A 23,902-nucleotide genomic window follows, 5' to 3' on the forward strand; every position below is an offset into this window, starting at 1 on the left:
TTACCAGGTACCACCCGCCCCCACCTTCAGTTCACGGGCAAGAACATTAGGACAGGCCAAGATTTTAGATCTGTTTATTCAGATAGAAATTGAAAGCAGATGAATGGAGCACAGCCCCACTTCCTCTGCTGCCTCTTCCCCCGACTACAAGAGAGAAGAGGAGAAGCAGGCAGAAAGCAGCAAATAATAATTTAGTGACAGAAGCATCGTGGTTCCCGGTTCAAACCTCTGCTTTTGGAGAGCATAGGGACAGTTAGAGCATCAGTAGGTCAGTCGCGGGGGAAAGGGGTCATTTCTAGCCAGCTGCCACCATCCTTGGGGCATAAAAGCATCAACTGAGAGGTTCCAATCCTCAGTGTACAAAACAGAGCCTTGTAAACAGGTTTGTGATCTATAGCACGCACTGAGGGAGCTACTTCAGCAACTTGTTGCAGTTTGCATGAAGACAGCTCTGCTCCATGGTTTACCTTTCTCTGAATTCTGTGTGGAGAAGGGCCCTGGGCAGAGCTACCACCTTAAAGTAGCTACAATTTCCAGTGTAATCAGACCTTCTCAAGGCATTCTGTCTTCACTGCCCTCTCTGAGGTGATTACTTGAATCTGGGTTAGCTCCTCCAGTACCTTTGTGCGGGGAGGGGGAGCTGGCAGAAGGTACCGACGCAGCTAGGAAGCCTCCACGACCTTCAGGCACCTTGTCTGATTTGGAAAGGGAATGTCTACCAGGAGTTAGTTAGAGGAAGGAACAACCCACCGAGGACACCTCGAGGAATTTCATAGCTCAGGGTTTTTGGTACCGACTGGATTAATTCCCTAAACACCACACCAGCACACGGGGGCACGGGCACGAGCAGGCACACGGCTGGCAGATCTCAGTTGTCCTTTTGCCTCTCCCAGCTGTAGACTTTGTTGTCTTTCCCAGGGCTATGGAATCCAGTTCTCTGCTCGAAGCAGCTTTCCTGAAGATACTCGCTGTAGAGATGAATCCATTGTAGAAGCACAATGCTTTTATCGACTCACCGAGCAAGAACACACGCTTTATCCTTCCCTTCTTTCTGCTAAACTGAGATGGAGATGGTTCTCCCCAGCAGCATGGGGCTGCTCCACAGTCCCAGCCAGCCTTTTGCTTATTGAATTACCAGTCACAACTTCCCTCAGCTTCCTTTCCACAGGATGTGAGCAGCGCTGCGCACTGCAAAGCACGAGCAGGAGTTGGGCTGGAGGAACCTGGGCTCCAGGGGCTTCACAACTGTCTCGCTGGGACACGTCCGCCGGTCATTTGTGTTGTGAGCTGCAGTCCCAGTTGGCCAGTGAGAAGAGAAGCTGCTAAAGGAATTAACTGTACATTTCCCCTGCTAAATGACAGCTGGCTCTATTTAAGCTTCAGAGGGGAGTCCCCACGTAAGGATTTAGGACTCTTAACGATTTCTATGCCTCCCCCCGAAATCCAGCTGACCTGCTGATGTAACAGAAAGGCTTTGAACTCCTAAGCACCACTGCATCCACTTCGAGCAACTGCTTTCTGCTGAGAAATCCCGACTCCAGCCAGGAAGGCTGCAACACCCACTTGGTTCTTCATCCCAACGCAGACAATGCACGCTCCGCTCAGAGGCTGCACAGAATGCCAGGATGGACAAGAGGTGGGGATGGCAGCAAGCACCTATGAAAACCGGTAGCCCCAGGCTCTCGAAGGAGCTTCCCTCCCCCCGCTTCTCCCCACACATAACACAAATTTGCAGTGTCAGTTTCCTGGTTGTTTTCAAAGGGACAGGATTTCGAAGTCTTCATCTTCTGAATCAAAGAACCTTTCCAGTCTGTCTGCGTCGGAGGAGTCTGCAAGAGAAAAAGCAAGCACTGACTTGAATTGGAGTGTCAGGGGCCCACAAGTCCCAAGAGACTGTGACACACCTGAATGAAGGCTCTGGGGAGGGATAAGAACACGTCAGTAGCACAGAAGAGAATTATATGGTGTGCAAGGTGCACCACGTTTCACACACCCTGAACACAGCCCTGGTGCAGTGACTTTTGTACAACCTCCCTGTGCAGCAGCTCTGTATCAGCAGGAGACAGTTCTGCCTCAAGCGGCTCAAAATGAGAGAACTGGCCCAGGTCTGGACTAATACCCATGAAGATTTCTGGCCCAATTATGTGATACTGGAATATCTTTTCCCCCCCCATGTATTAGAGATTTGTTTTCTGCTGCTACTGGGGAATGTAATTACACATGTGCTCTCCCAAGAGCAATTAGTACAGTGCATTTTGTGAGGGAGGGTAATGTATGTGATCCCTCCTGTCCATCCTTCCAGCCCTATGGTGAGGAGGGAGCACACACCTAAAGGGGAAGCAACTTTACAGAATCACACAGAATCCCAGCCTGGTTGGGGGTGGAAGGCACCTTTGGAGATCACCCAGCCCAACCCCTGCCCAAGCAGGGTCACCCAGAGCACGTTGCACAGGGTCGTGTCCAGGCGGGTTTGAATATCTCCAGAGAAGGAGACTCCCCCCCTCCCTGGGCAGCCTGTGCCAGGGCTCTGGCACCCTCACAGGAGAGAAGTTTTTCCTCATTTTCAGATGGAAGTTCCCAGGTTTCAGCTTGTGCCCGTTGCCCCTTGTCCTGTTGCCCCTTGTCACCATAGAAGAAATTCAGGTGAGAACGTATGGGCAAACTGGGGAAGGAAAGGAGAAGCCTACATGAACTGAGGCTTCAAGAAAGCACACACTGGACTTGGCAGAACCACCAGCCAAAAGCTAAACTGCCATAACTGATGGTTGGGGACAGAGGAGAAGTGCAAGGCTGCAGATCTGTCCCCCCTGAACATTTTGTGACAAGCTTTAATCCCCCCAGCAGCGTGTGCAAACGCCTAATGTCGCTGTTCCTGATCCAACTGCAGTGGCCATGAGTGCTGGCAGCACAATTTCCAGAGGTGCTCCTCAGAGGAGCGGCCCCCATCACTCCAGTAACACAGCAGAGAAACCAGCTGGCTGGGGGCTGGACATTCATGGGAGCACCATTAAACCTGCTAGTGAGGGGGAGGACTGGAATGGAAACAGAATGGTCATAGCAGATGGGAGAGGCTCTACAAGCTGGGGAAGAGGGAAAAGTAAAAGGACAAGTAGCCCATTATAAAAACATTTTTAAGGGTAAGAAAGGCAGCAGTTAGGGACAATTTAGAATCATAGAATGGTTTGGGCTGGAAGGGACCTTAAAGCCACTGGCAGGGACACCTTCCACCAGACCAGGTTGCTCCAAGCCCCATCCAACCTGGCCTTGAACACTGCCAGGGAGGGGGCAGCCACAGCTTCTCTGGGCAACCTGGGCCAGGCTCTCACCACCCTCACAGCAAAGAATTTCTTCCTCAGATCTCATCTCAATCTCCCTCTTTCAGTTTAAAACCATTCCCCCTTGTTCTGTCACTACTTGTCCTTGTAAAAAGCCCCTCTCCAGCTTTCCTGTAGCCCCTTCAGGTACTGGAAGGTGCTAGAAGGTCTCCCTGGAGCCTTCTCTTCTCCAGGCTGAACAGCCCCAGCTCTCTCAGCCTGTCTCCAGAGCAGAGGGGCTCCAGCCCTCTGAGCATCTCCGTGGCCTCCTCTGGACTCGCTCCAACAGCTCCGTGTCCTTCTTCTGTTGGGGCCCCAGAGCTGGATGCAGCACTGCAGGGGGGGTCTCCCGAGAGCGGAGCAGAGGGGCAGAATCCCCTCCCTCGCCCTGCTGGCCACGCTGCTGGGGATGCAGCCCAGGACACGGGTGGCTTTCTGGGCTGCCAGCGCACGTTGCCGGCTCATGGTGAGCTTCTCATCACCCATCACCCCCAAGTCCTTCTCCTCAGGGCTGCTCTCAATCCATTCTCCCCCCAGCCTGGGTTTGTGCTTGGGATTGCCCTGACCCACCTGCAGGACCTTGCACTGGGCCTTGTTGAACTTCATGCGGTTGGCACAGGCCCAGCTCTCCAGCCTGTCAAGGTCTTTTTTAATTCAAGGTCAATTTAAAACAGGCAAGGAGCAACTGACAGTTGAAGGGATCAAGCATTCTTACAGAAAAGGACAGCGAGATAAGGAAGGCTTTGAAAGTTCATGCTAAGGAGAGAGAGAGAGAGAGAGCAAGGAAGCACAGGGTGCAGGATGCAAGTGACAGGACACAGTTCACTGCCTGGTGACGGGGTAAGTTTGCCCACGCACACTCACTCCTCTCAGCAGCAGCTGTCAATGGCTGTTTATCTCCTGCCATGTTTGTGCTCACTATTACCACGATAAGTGGAGCCTGACAGCCAAGATACTGCCCAGCACTTGGTCCTTTTTGCATCAGTAGTGGTATATGCACAGGGAGGAGTGCTTTGCACTGGAACTAAGTTTGACCAGCCCTGTCTTTGATCATTTTCATTACCTAGAAACTCAGTTTTCAGCCTTTTCAATGGACCCTTTTGATTCCTCCAAGCATCCCTTTACAAATCATAGATTCACATTGCTGTGATAGCCTATAAACTTGCTTTTTCTCGCCCTCAGCCACCATCACCATCCACAGACTCATTCCAAAAATCGTCCTGAGACACTGCAAACCACTTCTTGAAAGCCAAAGGACTAGATCAATTGACCCAAGAGCTCCAGATCAAACCCCAGGCAGAACAGGAATGTACTAGAATTCACCGTGCGATTCCACACAATTCCCAGAAAACCAGAGGGACCAGCTCAACCGTAGCTCCACCTCCCTGTGTGGCCTCACCTGGTGTGAGATTCAGGACGTCAGGGTTGGAGAAATGCGAGGGCTGGCGCTCGACCAGTTCGAACATGGGCAGCGCTCCTCTCACCAGGGACAGCTGCGGAGCAAGAGCAGAGCCATGAGAACCAACAACTCAACGGGGCTCTGGGTCTTTAAGGGGTAATAACAATCTGTTGGGACTTCACTGCAGCAGAAAAAAAACACTTCTCAAATCATTGACTCACATCAGCAGCAGAATTTCAGGGTTACTATCTTTTTGGTAGTTTAATAAACTGTTTTCATATGCTCTAAAATGGGATCATGCTGCAGAGATCATGGTCTCTGTGCAGCAGTTTAGAAACGAGACAATACCCTGTATTCCTTTCGCAGTGATAAAAACACAAACCTTCTTGATTTGCTGGCACCAATCGTTAAAGTCCTCCTCTGTGTTGCAGAAAAAGCCCTGAAAGAAAAAAAGAATTTACATATCGTAGATGGATCATCTCAGTCTTAAGGCCTTGTATTAATGCCAACAGGACCAGGACACAGAACCACAGAACCGTTTTGGTTGGAAAGGACCTTTCAGATCATCGAGTCCAACCATTAACCCAGCACTGCCAAGGCCACCACTAACCCATGTCCCTCAGCACCACATCTACATGGCTTTTAAATCCCTCCAGGGATGGGGACTCCACCACTGCCCTGGGCAGCCTGTGCCAGTGCTTGACAACCCTTTTGGTGAAGACATTTCCCCTGATCTCCAATCTAAACCTCCCCCGGCACAACTTGAGGCCGTTTCCTCCCATCCTATCGTTTGTTACCTGGGAGAAGAGACCAACCCCACCTCTCTACACCCTCCCTTCAGGTAGTTGTAGAGAGCGAGAAGGTCTCCCCTCAGCCTCCTTTTCTCCAGGCTAAACCCCCCCAGGTCCCTCAGCCGCTCCTCATCACACTTGTGCTCCAGACCCTTCACCAGCTCCATTGCCCTTCTCTGGACTCACTCCAGCACCTCAAGGTCTTTCTTGTCGTGAGGGGCCCAAAACTTGCTTTTAAACTGTGGCTTACGCTGCCCCATTAAACTGAACACTCCCCATACACTTGATGTGACCAGACTATCCACGTGCTGGAATCATCGCTGTGATGGTTTGCTCTATGGCAGAAGGAAAACTGGGCAGAACCAACCCATGTGGAAACAAAGGGCAGGCACCTCAGGTTCAGCAGAAAACAAGCCACACTGAATCATAAGATGGATTCAGGAGTGGATTCAGAGCTGCCCACCAAAAGGCAGGAACCAAAGCCCAAATTAAACCCAAGAGAAGGATACTGCCCCGTGAGGAACAGCATTTAACTGCGATGCAAGGGGGACTTCCCTGCACCAAACCGCTTCCTGCACGAGGAGCTGCCTTACCAACGTTACTGAAACCCACGGCAGCGCTCGCCCAGGGCACAGCACGCCTGTAGAGTCCCCTACCCATCACCACTGCCTTTGCCAGCTCCCTGGGGACAGGGACAGCTGTGAAACAGAGGGGCCACAACACCGCTCCTTCGGGTGACGGGACACAAGCAGCAGGAACGCACCACCGCAATGGAGGGGTCGAGCTCGGCGATGCTCATCCTGCAGGGAGGGTGCTGGCAGTGGAAGCTTTCATCGGGGAGACAGCCGCTGTCGTTGGGCTCCACTGCAGGCTGCGTAGTGTGGGGATCCAGGTAAATGAGTTCCTCACCTGGACAGACAGGCAAGGAGACAAGAAGAGCTATGTCAGAAGCTGGTCTTCTGAGAAGCAAACGGTGAGATACAAAGAGGAGGATGAGCAATGACAGAGCCAGCTCTTGAAACCCCACATAGGAACCCACATTCTCTAGGGGCAACTTGCTTTCAGCTGCTTTCCCCAATGCTTCTCATCCAGGCAAAGGGCTAGCTGCCAGCAGATCCACAGTGCCCACTCCACGGTGGCAGCCAGGGCTCAAGGCACAGGCACTATTTGGATGCTGTTCCTGCACGTGCCTTTCAGGGTCCTGTGTAAGCTGCAGTCGGCCTCAGAAATCCCAAGCACAACCAGAGAAGTCTCAGGTTGAGGGAGAAAATCAGAGGGAAGGAGGAGAGTTAAAAGGACAAGAGTTTGTAGGGTTTCAGGAAGGGGACAACTAAAGGACAGTTAAATCCAGCCAAGCCCCTACAGGGAGGTCAGCTCTGAACATAGGAAGAAGTCTCCACACTCTCTTTACAGACAGGATTTAGCATTACACAGTGGAAATTTACAGCCTGTACTGTGGCCACCGCTCAAAGCTACATCACTCAGGTCCTCACAAAGAGGTTCAGTCCACAGCAGCCTTCCTTCCACGCTTCCAGCAGGAAAGAAGAACCCTGCAGCATGCACCACAGACCAAGGAGGAGAGCTGTACTGCTCCACAAGCATTTTTGAGCTGGGGGGAGATGCTTGGAAAGTCTTTGCAGTACTCTGGGCACTCACCTACATAGCCAATGAAGTAGTGAGCACTGTTTGGTTTCCCTCCGATCACTCCCAGGGACTGGGGCATCATGAAGCAGTGCTGGAAAAGCAATACAGAAAACACACAGCTGACAGACAGTGAGATAGCAGGTGGCAACAAAGGCAAACATCCAAAAATGCAGTGGGGAAGGAAGATGGGGACACTGAAAATCAGCAGAAACAGCCATTTCTGGAGAGAAGCTCCGCCAGGAAGGCTGAAGGCTGCAACACAGGGCCGTCAAGGAACACAGAAGCAGCTCAAAAACACCTTTAACTGCTGACAGGAACACACAAGTGGACCAAATGGAAGAAGCAGCACTACTCCAGGAGCCAGTCTGGGCGAGTCCTGGCTCTGCTGCAGTCAGTGGCAAGATCCCCTGGAGCTGTCAGCAGGTTGCAAGAGCGCTCTCAGGAGGAAACGACAATTCAGGAAACAGTTTAAGTTCCTTATCCAGCTGCAGTATCCAGGCAACATCTCCTGAGTTACGGGCAAGTAACTTGGCATGAATTTGGAGCTCCTACCCATGCAGCTCAGAGCTTGCCAGCATTAGTACAGCAAGACAATGTGCGCCCTGGTTTGTGCACATACTCTGCACGCCCTAAATTCTGCAGCCTCCCAATACCCCACACTGCAACCGTCAGCCAAATTCTAGCCTCAGCCTGCAGCACAAGCTCCAGCATCAGAGCCACGGGGAGTCTGCAACACTACATTCATTAATGCTCAGGCTGCCACCAAGCACAGCACAGTTGTGCTGAAGAAATGCTTCAGCAGGTTGGTACCATCTAAACACAAAGAGGGACTAAGCTGTGAAGTAAGATCCTCAAAAAAAAAACCAAACCCAAACACCAAAAACCACAACCCCCCAAAAGCCCCACACATTTGCCTGACTAAAGCCTGCAAGAACCCACATCCTGACCTCTGACAAGGATTGTGTCTAAACATTTTCTTTTGAAAAGAGGACAATTATTTCTGAGTATTTTTGCCCCAAAACCAAACTGCAGAAATTACTTAATTCCCAACAGGGTCCTTAAGCATGAGAACACCAAGAATTCAGCTCCAGGTCCCCTACCTTTAGTGTTTCAATATAGGCTTCATTGATCTCTGTGAGCCCAAGGCGGAGAGGTATCAGCAGCACCAATGGTTTCCACAGTGAGAGCCTATCTCTAACCCCCGCTTCCTCTGGGTACCCGTTATAGAGTACGTCTGACTCCACAGCAGGGCATGCTGCAGCTCCAGCACACGGCAAGTTGGACTGGCACAACCGCCCTACAGAAAGGGAACATGAGCAGAAAGCATCAGAAATAACCTCTTGTTTCTAAGATCTTGAATAATTCTATTCAAGCTCTGATCAACAATTGCTATTTACTAAAAGCCTGAAGCACTTAATAAAAAGAAAAGCTTAAAGTGGTCCAGTGCTGGGATCAGGTGGTGTACGTACTCCCCGCAGGGCTTCTGGTGGGGCTCAGCATTTCCTCCAAGCTTACACCAAGATTACACCAATGCATACTGTACTCCCAGCCACCAGCTGGTGGGCTGTGAAAATGCAAATGTTTCCAGCAGGTGAGCAGCTAAGCAACAACCTGTGCCAACAAGGTTGAATTAGGAGTTGATTAGGATACGAGTTGATTACGAGGTCAGGCAAGAGCCCTGAATTCGGAGAGCGTGTAGGCAGAAAGAGACCAATCTGGAGTGTTTAACTCCAGAGGAGTTCGTGGAGGGTATGAAGAGAGTTGAACTGAATGAGGAAAGCATTATGGCTTAACACAGGAAATATTCACCTGCAATTAGTGCTGTAACAAGATACAAACATGGTGTCTGTCTAGAGCTGTCATAATTTTCCTAAAGTTCACTAAAGCCTTCACAAATTTTATCAGGGATCATTCAGAAGCTACTTTAGAGACCTAGAGCAGGATGAGCATTAAACTCTGCAATTTGCTTTGCCTGTAAGATATGGGGCAGTAAAACTCCTCGAGGCATAGGCATGATGTCAGCGCTACCCATCTTCATTCCATAGGCTTGACCAACACCCAGCCAGGCTGTAAAGCAACCAGATTATGTAAATTCTGGTACAGAAACATCTCCAAGCCTACCTGCCTCACTGCCCAATTTCATTACTTGCTGGGTGTGTGAAGAAAAAACCCGAACCCCAAAGAAACCTGCAGCACTTTAATCACGAAGGCAATTAGACAAAATGCCAGAGGCTCATTTAATTTATTCCTGGCCTGAGCTGAATACCAGGACACTCCAGCAGGTAGGACACAATGTAAACAAACACCTTCATCACCAGCCATTTCAGCAGGGTGTTTGCTCACTACTAAGAGCTTTGAACCCAGCTGAACAAGGAGGATGTTTACACCTATAGTCGGAAGAAATAGGACTTTGATCTAAAGCTTCAGTATGAGACAACCTACACTGAGGAGTTTGCAGTTGCTGCCTATACTGTCCCTCGAGGAGGGAGAAGGTGTATGTGTGCATCTCTCATGCACAGATATAGTTACAGCGGGTCCTGAGAAAACTGAAAGTCATTATTTGTGATGATTAATCCTATTAAAACAGTAAAGATCATGTTTTTTTTTTGTTGCAGCAGCCTGCCTGTTCTGATGAGCTGAAATCAGCTGCCAAGGCAGGGCTGCTGCTGAACGGGTGTCACTGCAGGGTTCCTCATCAGGCAAAGCAACTGGCAATCCTGCGCTGGGATATGAACATATCTAAGCCAAGTTTAAGCAGTAGGGAGCTCAGCACAGACTAAACTCTCCTCGCTGCTTTGGCAGGCTTTGCAGTGCCATGGTGCCACAGCACAGGGGAACCTGCCTAAAGCTTCCCAGCTGGATCCAGACCATTTACTGCAAACATATTCCAACAGATTTGACACATCTCTCCTGCTGTGGCTGCTGCTGTCAGGTACTGGCTTTATTCTCTTGGTTTCTCACCACCTTCCTGATGCACAGGGTCCTCCAATGCCCAACTAAGAGCCCCTTTCTGACACCACAGACTGACTCAGAAGGGATAAAGATGGATGTTTCTTCACTGCTGTAGCAAAAGGCTTTTCCTGTGAACCTTAGGCTGAATATTAGTGACCAAATTTAACAGATGCATGAAACGGCATTAACTTGTGAATGCTTCAAACTGACAGATGTTTGGGGCACAAGATATACAACACACACCTACAGACGTGTAACACATCAGACCCACTCACACAGTGACTTTCAGGCCCCGAACAGGTACATTATGATTCACATTTGAGGAAGATGAACAAACACCCCCTGCACATTACAAGCTGCACGGACACATTACTTGAAGCGGTGTCAGTGCTGAACAGTCAGTGCCCCACAGACAAGAGCCCGCAGCACACCCAAGCCTCGCAGCCAGCATGCTTCAGTTGTAGAAATAACGTTTTCAGGCTAAAGAGGAAAAATAAATCCAATTCCTGTTTTCACCCTGGCCCTTGTTTAAGCCAAGGGCATCAGCACATACCTTCACAGGACTACATCCACCTAAGGTTAGACAGGCACTTCTCAATCAAATTCTACATTTCTTGGCCTCTCAACTGAGAGTATCTGATAAGAGATGTGATTTTGTGAAGGGACGGTCCTGCACTCTAGGGAAAAATTGCTTGGTAATTGATTTTGGCTCCGTGGCAGCCGAAGCCAGCCTAAATGATGCCTGCCACGACCTCACCTGTAACCCTGCACCAGCTCCAGCGCTCACTGGAATGTTCTACGTGCCGTTTCAGGACACTAACCCGGCAGCAAACACTGCATGGTTTTGTGCTGTGTAAGTGTGCTGCCCCACGGGTCAGTCTAAAGCAAGGGAGGGGAAGGCTTGTGTGGGAAGGGAGGGAGGGAAGGAGGGACAGGGAGGGACAACCAGTAAGCACCCCTTAAAAGATGATGAGTGATTCCCTCCAGAGATGGATTCCCTTCTTCTCCACCCCCCACCAATTTTGTTCATGTTCCTCTTCAGTGATCTAGTTGTCTTCCTCTGCCTAACAGCAGGGGCATTCCTACCCCACTCTATGAGAAAGGAAGCAGCCATTTACTGCCTGCCACCTGTGCCCATAAACAAGGTTGACACTACCTTCCAAGCAGCTCCCACCTACTGTCTGAAGGTCAGCAGACCTTCTCTCCAGATCCAAAGGCCACAGTGCCAAGTCAGAGGCTTTATCAGACAAGGCAAACATCAAACAAGGAGCTTCTTTGCCCTAGAACAGCAATTCTCATCTGGTTTTAGCACGCTTGGCCACAACTTTAAGACAGAACATGTACTTCATGCCTGTTGTGTTGTACTACTATATGCTCTCCAGTTTTTTTCTGCCTTCTTGCTGCCAGAGGACGTACCACATTCCACCTCCATGTGATACTTACGGATTTCTTCCATCGCTACTGTGTTGTCCATGGCTATATGTACTGCCAGTGAACTCCATGTATCAAAAGTTGCAAGTTTTCTAGAGGAAAGAAAAAAAAAAAGTAAGCAAAGATTAGTTACAACTACAAGATAAAGATGATGTTGTGTCAAAGAGGAGAAACTGGATTAGGAGAGAGTTGCTTTCATAACTATGCTGTAAAGTATGCTTTTATACATGTATCAGAGTTGTAGACTTCATTGCCACTAGTTATTGTGGCCAGAAGAATAAACAACTGCAAATGGGACCACAGCTGGGAATTTGTCCCTCGGCATCTACTAAGTACAAGAGCCCTGATACAATCTCCAACTCCAATCCTGTAACTGCTGGTTACCAGAAAGCAAGACAGCATAAAAAATAAATAATAATAAATGAAAAAAAATCACGTTTACTTTTCCTATGTTCTTTCCTGATCACCTACGCCAGATCCTGGGCTAGTTTGGCATATGGTCTGACCTGGGAAAGCTGCTTTTAGGCAATCCTAGCCTATTCCAGGGAGCTACCTCCTCGTCTAACCAAAATGAGGGAAGAATGGTGACAGGATGAAGAATGTTTCTCAAAATAGAGCATGTCCCAGTTATTAAAGGCAGTCCATGCTCCAGCACCGCTCTGGATCCTCTGCCTGTCACCATGGAACCCAGGCAGCTTTCCTCTGCTAATGCATTAGTGGCTCGATGGCTCGTTGGTAGCTCTTTGATAACGATGACACTGTTGCAGGGTCAGCAGAGACAACTCAGGTACTAGCAGAGATCCAAACGGCAGCAATGATCATCTACTCTGACACTTGCTTCTGGTCTGCTGCAAGAGAGTATTGCACTCAGTTCTAATGGCAGGCACATTACTTGTGGGACGTGGCGAGAGAATTCTGGGAGGTGTCCTCAACTTGCAATCTGTTTTCCCTTACATCCTGCCAGCATCTGAATAACAGAAGAGCTCCTTTCAGGCTCTTGCCCAAGCAGGTTGATGACGTCGAGCAGGTTGCCTGCTAACAGCATTAAAACAGTTGTGCTTCAGTCAGTGGGCAGAAACCTCTGAGTTAGGAGGTGCTCCAAACCAAACGACCCCACTGCTCGGTTCAAAGGAGATAAAGGAAAACTGCAGCACTTACTTGAGCACTTGTGCGACTGTGTTTGGTCCGTACCACTGACCTATGGATTTTCCCTCTCCAACTCCCATCTGGGCTGCACCACAAGAAAAAAAAAAAAGAATAATTTAGCAAATAATTTCACTTACACTGAACCCCTTCCTAATCAGAGTTGGTATTTAATAGGCAAGAAATCTCACTTGGAAACATTTTTGAGTCAGCAGAATCTACCCTTTCATGGGGTATCTTAGTGCAGATGGGAGAGAGAAGCATATCCTAAGGACTGCAAAGCAAACCCTTTCCCCAAAATGCAACAACACAGAAGTTCAAAAGGCAACGCTACCTCAGAAGAAATTTAACCTAATGCTGAATATAACCTAAAGCATTAGGCAAACCTGAAAGCCTTAATGGAGTCCACAAGAAAAAAAACTCATCATAATCCATAACAAAGAGTGGTAGTTTTACATCATGTCAAAACAAGCAGCATGGTACCATGTTCTAGCTGACCTACTTGTGTTTTCTGGGGCTAAGCTATTAAAACAAACATGGAATGATGTTCTACATGCATAGGAAACCCAGACTGAATATCCCCATGGTCTCCAGCACCAGCACTCTTACCTATCTGGTGAATGGAGTAGTAGCTGTCTTTTTTGTCAATGAAGGCATTAAGAACATTGAAGTAATTATCCATCTGCCTCTTCCCTTTTATCCACCTCCAGTCTAAGACAGACAAGGGGATACATGAAACAAAACATGGTATTTATTAGCAACCAGAGACTGCAAGCTACAAGCTCTCTTCCCTGTGCATCAATCAACTGACTCGATTTTCATGTCGCTATCTTATTACTAGGCATCTGAGGCATTCCCAACACTAAAGGATTAATTTTAAAAGAAAAGCAAGCATTTTCACAGCTGGGATAAAGGAGGAATATCACCCACAGAAAAACCAATAAACAAACAAACAAACCCCACAAATTGTACCTCTATCCCACAGATGGGAAATAGGATTACAATTTCTCATTGACAGGCATGAGTAACATATTCTGGGAAAAAACAGGTGACCTCACTACAAAAATCATCCCCCACGAATTCAAAGGCCATCAACAACTGTCCAAAACCCCCTCTGGTACAGCTGCTCACAGACCAGGCACGGGTCAAGCGCAAGAACAGAAGGATTCAGGGAGAGGAGACTACACTCAGTAAACGAGGGCTTTGTGACAAACGTGAACTATAAACAAGAACCAATCCCTAAGTTGTTTTAAACTTCAGCTATATACAAAACCCTCCAAGAAAAATCTAGTACTTGCTTGGCTTCTCTGGATTTAGCTGGCACATTACAGGGCTCTGCTTTGTTTTAAGGCTCGGACAACTATATCTATCTACGTAGAGTTGCAGACAGCAGGGAAAAACCTGCTGGAGGGTTTCCAGGAGACTTTTCTCTGAACACTTGAGAAGACTAAAGAAAAAGCTAGAGAGCCTTCAGCAAGTCCCAGCTGTGCCTTTGTTATCTGCTGTCCTTACGAATATTGTCCTTGTCAGGGCATGTGGCCCTGGAAGTCAGTATGGGCTCTCCATGGTTTACCTCTTCCCAAATGCCTGCAGACCAAGGCCTGAGCAAAGATCATCTGGCCACAGCGCAGCATACAGCCCCAGCCAGTGTCGGATGTGGGACCAGTTCCTCCTGTAAACCAGGACAGAAAATACGTATGTAATAAATGGTAAAACAGTGCCAAGAGGAAGCAGAAATGAAAGTGCTGTAAGCCTGCACGGGTGGCAGGTTCAGCCAAGAAATCAGGCAGGGAATAAGGACTACCTTAGCTCACACACCCAAGGCTGAGAAACAAAAAGGTAGTTATCAGTGAGCACCTTAATGGTATCCCTTAAAAACAAACAAACAAAACCCTCTAACTGAAAGCAGAAAAAAACTTCAAAGGGAAATCCAAACAACTCAGCTAGAGAGCTGAACTTCTCAGGAGCACAACAGCCCTCGAGCCTCACTGCAGACTCCCAGTGCAATTCAGAGACCCATTTCTACACAGAGTTGCTTGTTACAGGCGACTTCTTGTAACCCTCATCTTGAGGAAGCAACTCATGATGCAAAACAAATCAGCCCCAAGGAATTCCCACATCCTAAGCAGCTATGACTGGATGAGATTCCAAAGTGAACAACACAGGCAAAAAAAACCTCCACCAGTCAAAAAAAAAACCCCACAGCAGCAACGAAAAAAACACATCCAACATAATACTGGAGAATAAGCTGGATATTGATTCTACGATGATGAGCTCACGCTGGAAATTCTGAGCCAAAGGCCTCAAGGCTGGAAGCATTTCCCTGACAGAACTTCAAAAGGAAACTGCTGCTCCTCCACTGAAGCTCTGGCTATTATTACAAGCTTCATAGACAAAATATTTAGTGTGGCCCCAGCAAGTGAGCTGTCTGACAAGCACGCAGTCAGCTGCACCTTAGCACAGCTGGGAGCAGTAGTTCCTTTGTAATGCTGCTTTCTTCTTTTGATCTTATCTAACTACTCCACACGAAAAGCACAGGGAGAAAAATCACCCAAGAAAACTATTTAATCAGCTTCTGGATGGTTAGCAGCTATCTTCTATAATTTTGCCAGCAATTTATAACATATACAACATCCAAAATTGATAATGCCTTACAAAATTAGCATAAGATGTTCCCCTTACCCTCTGAAGAGCTTACAATATTTAAGTGGGCAAGCATGGAGGGAAGTGGCCCGCAATAAAAGGGGTGACTGGGAGAAGAAAGACTGGAAAAGGAAAGGGTTTACTGTATGACATGCAAACCCTATCTATACTGTAAATGGGAAATAACTCAGAGAATGGGATTTCTTCCCACCCCCTGCCCTTTAATAACTCGCATAGAAACCCCAACCGTGTTGGTGAGCCACAGTTAAACACATGCTAACCCTTCAATTTCAAACACATGTTTACCTATGGCTCCCAAACGTGACTTTAAAGGGATTAAACTGCATCAAAGATGTCTCACACCTCGTTAGGCAAAGGGTTTCCCAGTACAGGAAGAACAGAACAAGCCAGAAGGACCAGCTACCAAGAAGTCTCTTTTCCAAATCTGAGCCGTTTTCCCCATTGATCGCTGGGGGTGATGCTGACAGTGGGGACATGGATGGGGCTTGGAATCCCACTGACCAGCTCTCATATCTCTTCTCACATACCTTCCACCCAGGACACAAAACCAAACCACAGAAGAGACCATGCAGAATATCTTAAGGAAACAAGATGTCCTCTTCACCTGGAGAGGAGGAGGCTCAGAGGTGACCTCATTGCAGTCTACAACTACCTGAAGGGAGGTTGTAGCGGGGTGGGAGTCGGCCTCTTCTCCCAGGCAACCAGTGATAGGACAAGAGGACACAGCCTCAAGCTTGGCCAGGGGAGGTTCAGGTTGGACATTAGGAAGCATTTCTTCTCAGCAAGGGTCATTAGCCATTGGAAGGGGCTGCCCAGGGAGGTGGTGGAGTCACCATCTCTGGAGGTGTTTAAGAAAAGCCTGGACATGGCACTTAGTGCCGTGGTCTAGTTGACATAGTGGTGTCAGGGCAATGGTTGGCCTCGATGATCCCAGAGGGCTCTGCCAACCTCATTGATTCTGTGATTCTGTGAGTTCTCTGGGAAACGTTCCCCATATTACTACAGTTCCTGTATGTAACAGCCATTTCAGGCATTTAAAACACCCCCACGTAGTCTAGAGCAGATGCACAAAGGCAGTGATTTCTGTACCATATCTCTAGCTTTCAACTCTTGAATCCACTTCAAGACCAAGACCATCATTAAATTATATTTCACGTTAGACTTACATAGGACCTAATGAACATGAAGTACAAAATATTCCCATGTTGCTTGAAAAGAAAGGAGGTTTCTAGGTTCCCAAACTCATTCTTGTGCCCTTTTTAAAATCACTGTTACCCCCCACACCCAAGGGGATGAGGAATTCTCATTACCAGACAAACAAAAAGTCTGTCCTATCAATTAAATGAAGTCCATTCCAGATTCCTATAAACAGAAGTGCAGTAACGTTATGTTTGTGGGGACTGTTTTATCAGGTAAAGATAACTGGATTAGCATCATCATTTCCAGGATATACTTCGACTCATCCACAGTACGTACCGATAGCAGGGAAGTTCTTTCTGTAGGTGAACCAAAGTCGAGAGGTCACATCCAACAGGATCTCTTCTTTCTCTGGAAGAATTTCAGCATCAAAAGGGTAGCACCAACACTGCTAAATCCATCTCCCACCCACCTCCCCTCATGACAACAGCGTTCTGCTCCTCACTCAGTTTGTGTGCCCAGAGAGGCAAAATCTGGCTGAGGAACAGGACAGTGCTGCTGTGCAGAAGAAACTTTCTTTTTCCCCTGAAATAGCTGCAATCAACCCAAAGATGCCACAGCCACAGGCGAAGTATGAAGCAGTAATATATTTTCTTGCCTTTCCCCGGCGCTATCCCCTTGCCTCAACCATCCTGGCCTCATGACACAAGTCCCAGTAACCACTAAACGGTAACTTTCTGCACAGAAATATTCCAGAGCCCACGAAGACGGCCAGACAGAAGCGTGGTGGTTATGGTCTGCGTGCTTTGCCAGCAAACTCTGCAGCGTGCTCACAAGGTCTGCAGTCACCTTGCTGCTCAGAAAGCAAAGTGCAGCACTAATAAAGTCCTCCAGAGCGTTAGAGCACGTTGCATTGTGCACGCAAAATACCTGTAAAAACACTGTATTTCCGACCGAGGATCCACACAGGTTCTTTGGTCTCAGGGAAGTCTTCATATTCAAACCTGAGAGTGTCATAGGTGAGAGTAGCTAGAAAGAGAAAGAAATTACACAAGTTTCACAGCTTTCCCTCGTATTTTAAAAATCATACAAAACTACAGGATCAGAGCTGCGGTGGCCCAGTAACTCACACACCCAGAGCACTTGGCTCTAGCTGGCAGGAGATGGTACGGCTTCCCCTGCAACCACCGACTCTGGAAGGCACCGAGAGCTGACGCAGCCCTGGCTCACTCCTGGCTGCCCCACAAGCAGCAAAGCAGAGGGACTTCCAGATTAGGTCAGCTCCAGGTTCTGCCCGGTGCAGAATATGGTCAAGAAAACATGTAGGACTTCAGCCGGCAGCTGCACTCCACTTCCCAGCATGGGCATCACCATCGTGCATGCTAAAGCAAGTCATCAGCAACGATGGCAAGGTCCTCTTCTCAAGTGAGCAAAGTGATTAAAACCCTTCTTCCAGAGAATATAATGGGTGGTGGTGGAACACAAAAAGCAGAGATTGCATTAGAAAGCAGACCTGAAGGTCACAGAATCACAGAATCAACCAGGTTGGAAGAGCCCTCAGGGATCATCGAGTCCAACCGTTGCCCTGACACCACCCTGGCAATTAGACCATGGCACTAAGTGCCATGTCCAGGCTTTTCTTAAACACATCCAGAGGTGGTGACTCCACCACCTCCCTGGGCAGCCCCTTCCAATGGCTAATGACCCTTGCTGAGAAGAAATGCTTCCTAATGTCCAACCTGAACCTCCCCTGGCCAAGCTTGAGGCTGTGTCCTCTTGTCCTATCGCTGGTTGCCCGGGAGAAGAGGGCGACTCCCACTTCACCACAACCTCCCTTCAGGTAGTTGTAGACTGCACTAAGGTCACCTCTGAGCCTCCTCTTCTCCAGGCTAAACACCCCCAGCTCCCTCAGCCGTTCCTCATAGGTCAGACCCTCCAGACCCTTCACCAGCTTGGTCGCCCTCCTCTGGACTCGCTCCAACACCTCAACATCTTTCTTGAAGTGCGGGGCCCAGAACTGGACACATTAAGACGGGAACTAAATCTTGCTCCGCAAGTCAGTCCCTCCTCAAGAGGCAACGAACCCAGAAGTAGTCATCACCTGCCCCGAAAACAACCTGCAGCTGAAGAAGCAGCGCTGCCTGTGCAGATGTCCCACAAAAGCCTGAGGAACACAGAGCTGTGCAGAGATGTACTTGTTCATGGGTGATAAACAAACCTTGTGCCTGTTTTAGTGGGTCCCCTCACAGCATGGCACCCATCAGGGCCTGGATATCCTCGGACATGACCACTACAGAACTCAGCAGCACAGGCTGCCCTCGGACCAGGGCAGCTTAAGCTCTTGTGCAAAAGGGGAGGGGGGGAAAAAAAAGGAGAGTTGGATGAATTGTGCTCCACTAGGTCTGTATTTGGAAACAAGGCACTTTAAAGGGGTCTGGGAACCCTGGGAATGAACCATCTAATTTTGTCGGTGTCAATTCTTTAACAATCCACCTATAAAATTTAACGCAGAACAAAGCCAGGCTCTTCTGTAACTGTTTGAGTCGCTATTGAAACTCTCTCTCCCAGCAAATGCAATAAAATCTGCGTAACACGACATGAGTTTAAAACAGGGCAACGGACTAAATGACCACAAGCTCCTCTCAGCACCGTTTTCTATGCGCCCTCCATGGTGCACACCCCACTTTTTGCTCCCCAGGCAAGTCACCTGCTGCTTTTCTCTGATGCTGCCTACGTAGCAGACCCTCACCCTTCTCACAAGCAGAAGACGTTCGTAGATGAGCTTCCCTCCCAGTCATTCCCTGCTGAGATTTCCAAAGCATCATTGGCACCACCAGTAAATAACGACTTGGCTGATTGGCATCAAGTAAACGACAGCTCCAGAAAGTCACTGCAAGGTTCTCCTCCCCCTCCTTCCAGGCATCCAGCATATTCCACGTTGTGCTTGGGCAAATAAGCTACACAAGACATTTTGGCCTCCTGTAGGTACCTCAGCAGCCTTCTGCCCCTGGGCTCTCTGACCTGAACGTCCCATTTTGAATGTCAAAGAAAATAAGTAACAGCAGCAAGACACTGTTACTAAGACCAACTACTGTTTAAACAGGAGCCCTGGCAATAATTTTCAGACGTTTCCCTTTAGGATGAGACGTTACAAGTTTATTCTGACAGCTCAAAGGGAGGCTAGTCGTTAGGATTTTTTAAAATTCAGTGCATTACCAGATATGATATGATCTTAACATAAAAACTGAAGTTCTCAGATAGGTTTTAAAGCTCCAAGGAATATTTTGTGATTTATTTTGTTAGTTCTCAAGCTTGCCATGAATCCAGCTGTCAAGAGAGTCTCAAATAGCTAAAATAAAATGACTGAAGGAAGGATGCGACACAGAACCTATCAAGCTACCCACCATCCTTCTTTCCTTTTTCTAGTGACACTTCCTTGCCTTCTCAAACGTCACACCCTCTGCAGCTCCACATTTCACAGGCCATCAGGTCCTTAGCAAGCGCAGGATTTGCAACTGGCAGCTTCAGGGCAAGGATCTGCTGGGGTCTTTCCTTCCCCTTTGATCAAAGCTGGGAGAGGAAAGGGTCAGCAGGCAGGAGGGATTCCCAGGCTGCTGCTGGATCAGGGAACGCAGCGCATGCAGACTGCCAGTGCCATGACACTGCACATTGGGAGGGGAGGCCCAGGCTCCTTCAGCTGAACGCTCCGCGCAGAGGTCCTGTAGGCGCGGCCGCGCACCCGAAAGATGTCGTCAGAGGTTAGCGCGTGTGTTGGTTTTCTGGAAGGAAATACTTGCCACCATTTGAAAAGGCACAACTGCTAAATGCAGGAGTGAAGGTTTCACCTTCACAGGGAGGAAAATTAAGTGATTGCTCCGCGTTAGTATCAACAATTTTATAGTGGGAGCAATAAACTCCCCACAAGGCTTGAAGCCACTAAGTGTTTCCTTTACAATCACCCTTTACAATCACAATTTTTTCAAAACTACATCCCTTGTGCTGTTGCCCAGATGAGGTAAATAAGAGCAAGAGGGACCCAAACAATTCAAGGAGGGGTACAAAGAGTATCACAGCTTGCGTAGGAGCTTTTCTCTCCCCCTTACCAGCCAAAGGGTCTGAAAATAAATAAAACTGGAAATTCACCAAGCAGAAATCCCGTTTGAAGATGCTCCTTTCAGAGCTCCTAAAGGCGGGTGAGATCAGCAAATTTCTCAGGCAGCACTCCAAAACTTCGACTTCAAGAAGCCCCAAATCTATTTTAAACACCGACCTCTGAGCATCCAGGACAGCAGAGCAGCAACCTCTGCAGAAAATCCAAACGCACATCACATACAACAGTTCAACTTCTTTCTGTGCACAGTGGATTTGTAGTGAAAGAGTTTCAGCCCTGCAAAGGGTATTGAAAAGCTATAGAGCATCATCTTCACATAGACCAAGAAAAACTGTCTCAATACATACAATTAGGGTAGAGGGTGAAATCTTGCCTCCCTTCTTATGTTCTCCAGCTCTACAATGAAAAAGCTGAGCTAAAAACTTTATCCCAGCTTGTAATAAACTCCCACATAAGCAAGCAGAGAAGCGCAGCCAGGCAGCGGGGAGCAGACCTCGACTGGTGACGGCAGTTTGCAAATGTGCTGAAGGCAAGATGTGCACTTACAGCACGTATCAAGTCCTTGACAGCCACTGACTTTACCAAAACCCAAGATATTAGTTTTTCTGTCAGCTTGGGGAAAAAAATAACAAGTCAGAACTTTGATGACTCAAATAGAGATGTGGCAAGTGGTTTTTCCCCCGTGGTTTGCACAGCAAAGCAGCTGATGTTCACTCCAGCATCAGTCATCTTGGTTGCAGTTTGCCTGCACAGCTTCGATGTTTTTCCAAAAAAACTATTTATGTAAAACACTGAAGCAGAGATTTGGAGTGTCACACTGAAGGAAAACCAGGCTTTGCAGTATCTCCCTTCCCAAATTGCTTCTTGGGCTTCCCCCAGTCAGGCAGCCTCTAGGCAAGGCCTCTCCCTCCGACACAGTAACACTTCTCAGGCAGCAGCCGTGCGGGCTGAGACACATTTTCCCCTAGTCCTTCAGCCTCCAATTAACACCACCACAGGAGAATCCGAAATGGGGCAGATGATCATTTCCCTCAGCTGATAAAGGTACATCAGGCAAGACAGAGTGGAGAGGAGGAAAGCCTCTGGATGTGGAATAGTTCAAAAGAGAGTCGAGAAGAGAAGGTACATTTAGTGTGTTAAAAGAGAAGAGGAAAGCCTCTGGATGTGGAATAGTTCAAAACAGAGTTGAGAAGGTACATTTAGTGTGTTAAAAAAGCTCATTGCTGAAAGACTCTAGAAAACAGATAACTGAAGAATAGCCTGAACTCTTATTTCTGGCCTTTGCAGAAGAAAGGCTAAGCCTTTTCTCTCCCCTAAGCTCTTTCAAACAAGAGAAACCCTGATTATCTAAGCTGTTAATAGCCAGGGAAAAAAGTCAGTCAACTGGAGAGCGGTGTCTTGTTGGGGATCCAGAGCAAAGAGTTCCAAGTCTGCCAGTCAGGTCCCTGACCGTCTCAGGAGCAGGGCTGGACGCGAAGGGGCTTGAGCTCTCACTGCTCCAAAACCCAGAGCCCCATCTCCTCTTGCACAGAGGAGAACCAGCCCTACTGTCTATGACAGCGAGGTTTTCCTTCCCTCGATAAGCCTCCTAACGCTTACACAAAGGGAAAGCAAACACATCTCCCAGCTCAGGTCGTGTAAGTTCACTTGTTGGAATGCGCTTTGTTCCCAGGCGCAAGAGAGTGGATGCAACGATGCCGTGCAAGGACACACCAGGCTATCGACCCGACTGCACTGACAACAGCAGTGCCTGCACCAAGGACGAAAACAAGACACCAGTCTGGAGGGATGAGAGATACTAACGTGAAGGAGGAGCAGGAAAACGTTTCTTATTATAGAACAACACTTATCTGGATGGAAGCCGTTACTACGCGAAGGCTGGAAGGAGGCGAGTCCCACCCTGAGTGCCACCACACTTCTTTTGTTCTCCCCCTGGATGAAAACAAAGTCTCCACAGCAAACGGCTTTGCTGGCACTCTCAGTGAAGGCGATGAGCGGCCACAACGAGCGGCCGGGTCGCCTCACCCCTCCGTGCAGCACAAGGCAGCCGCAGCGCCTCGGGAGCGGAGCACAGGGACACCCGCCCTGCCACCGCTTTCGCCCTCCGGTTGGCTTCCCGGACAGCCCTGTCCGGGCCATACCGTCCAACAACGCGGAAGAGCCCAACGCTTTTTAGGAACGACAGAGGGGCTGGGAAGGGCAGGAGGGACGCCGAGAGGGCTGCCCCTCGGCTCCGGCCTGCACCGGCGGTAACGGAGCCGTCGCTGGGCCGCTCCGACCCACCGCCTTCCCCCTCAGGGGATGCGCCTGGGCCCCTCAGGGCCGGGGACGCCGCCTGTAGGGCCGCGGAGCGGTGACTTCTCCCACGGCCAGCCGCCGCCGCCTCACCTCACGGCACCGGGGGGCGGCCGCGCCCCGCCGCTCCGCGCCGCCCGGGCTTAGGCCGCCCGGGAAGCCGCAGGCCTCAAACGGCCGCCGAGCCAGGCCGCGGGCTCCTGAGGGGGAAAGCGGCCGCTCTCCCCTCACCACGGGAAGGGGAAGGGGCCGCCCCAGCCGCCGCCACCCACCTGCGTCCATGGCGGCGGCCCCGCCGAGGGCTGCGGCCGCTGCCGTCCCCGCCGATACATACGCCCCGGCGCAGCCCTTGCGCGACTGCCGGCGCCACCGCGGTGCCCGCCCAATGGGAGCGCCGCTCGCCGCCGGCCTCCGCCGCGATTGGCTGCCGGCGCCGCTCGTCACCCGCCAGGCTTCCTGCGCGCGCTGGGGGCCGCCATTTTGCCGCATGGAGAAGCGGAGCGGAGCGGGGAGAGGCGGCGGGGCGGCAGCGGAGCCGGGGCTGGGGGAGGCGGCGTGGCGGCGCGTCAGGGCTCCGCTCCTTCCGCACGGCGCCGGCGGGAGCGGCCCATGGCACGTACATCTGGGGAAGTTCCGACACAGGGCGCGGCCATCGTGTTGTACGGAGCCGGCCGAGCCCCGCCCCTTTTTCCCCCGGAGAGTGTTCCCCTCCCCGACGCCCGCACCTCTCGGAGACGCCTTTGATGGCTCAGCCGCCGCAGACCGAGCGGCTCGTCGGGAGGCGGATGCCCTGCAGCGCCGAGGAGGCAAGCGAGCGGCGCCGGGAGCGATACCCCCCTCCTTCTCCACCCTCCCCACAGCATCGGCGCTGTGCGGCGGCGGCGCCTCGGCCAAAATGGCGGCGGCCATGAGGCGGCCGCCATCTTGGTTGATGGCAATGCCGTACAGAAACCCCTTCCCCAGCGGCGGAGGGGCGGCCGGGGTGACCTGGCTCCGCCATCTTGCTGTACGGCTGGCGGCG

The 23,902-nt window shown here is 49.8% G+C and overlaps 1 protein-coding gene across 1 annotated transcript; it reads right to left on the minus strand.

Annotated features, from left to right (window-relative positions):
- Nucleotides 1-111: 111 nt before the first annotated feature.
- Nucleotides 112-23,226, minus strand: ATG4B (autophagy related 4B cysteine peptidase). The gene is made up of 13 exons (XM_068421063.1): nt 23,154-23,226; nt 17,406-17,504; nt 16,815-16,886; nt 14,248-14,346; nt 13,284-13,385; nt 12,690-12,762; nt 11,544-11,623; nt 8,249-8,445; nt 7,161-7,239; nt 6,268-6,413; nt 5,096-5,152; nt 4,714-4,807; nt 112-1,829 (listed from the first exon to the last, which is right to left on the minus strand). Exons 1-13 carry the CDS (start codon nt 23,161-23,163, stop codon nt 1,756-1,758), a joined length of 1,182 nt encoding a protein of 393 aa, XP_068277164.1. The 5' UTR covers nt 23,164-23,226; the 3' UTR covers nt 112-1,755.
- Nucleotides 23,227-23,902: the final 676 nt, after the last annotated feature.

This window comes from Nyctibius grandis, chromosome 32 (genome assembly GCF_013368605.1).
Source record: "Nyctibius grandis isolate bNycGra1 chromosome 32, bNycGra1.pri, whole genome shotgun sequence".
NCBI classification, from domain to species: Eukaryota; Metazoa; Chordata; class Aves; order Nyctibiiformes; family Nyctibiidae; genus Nyctibius; species Nyctibius grandis.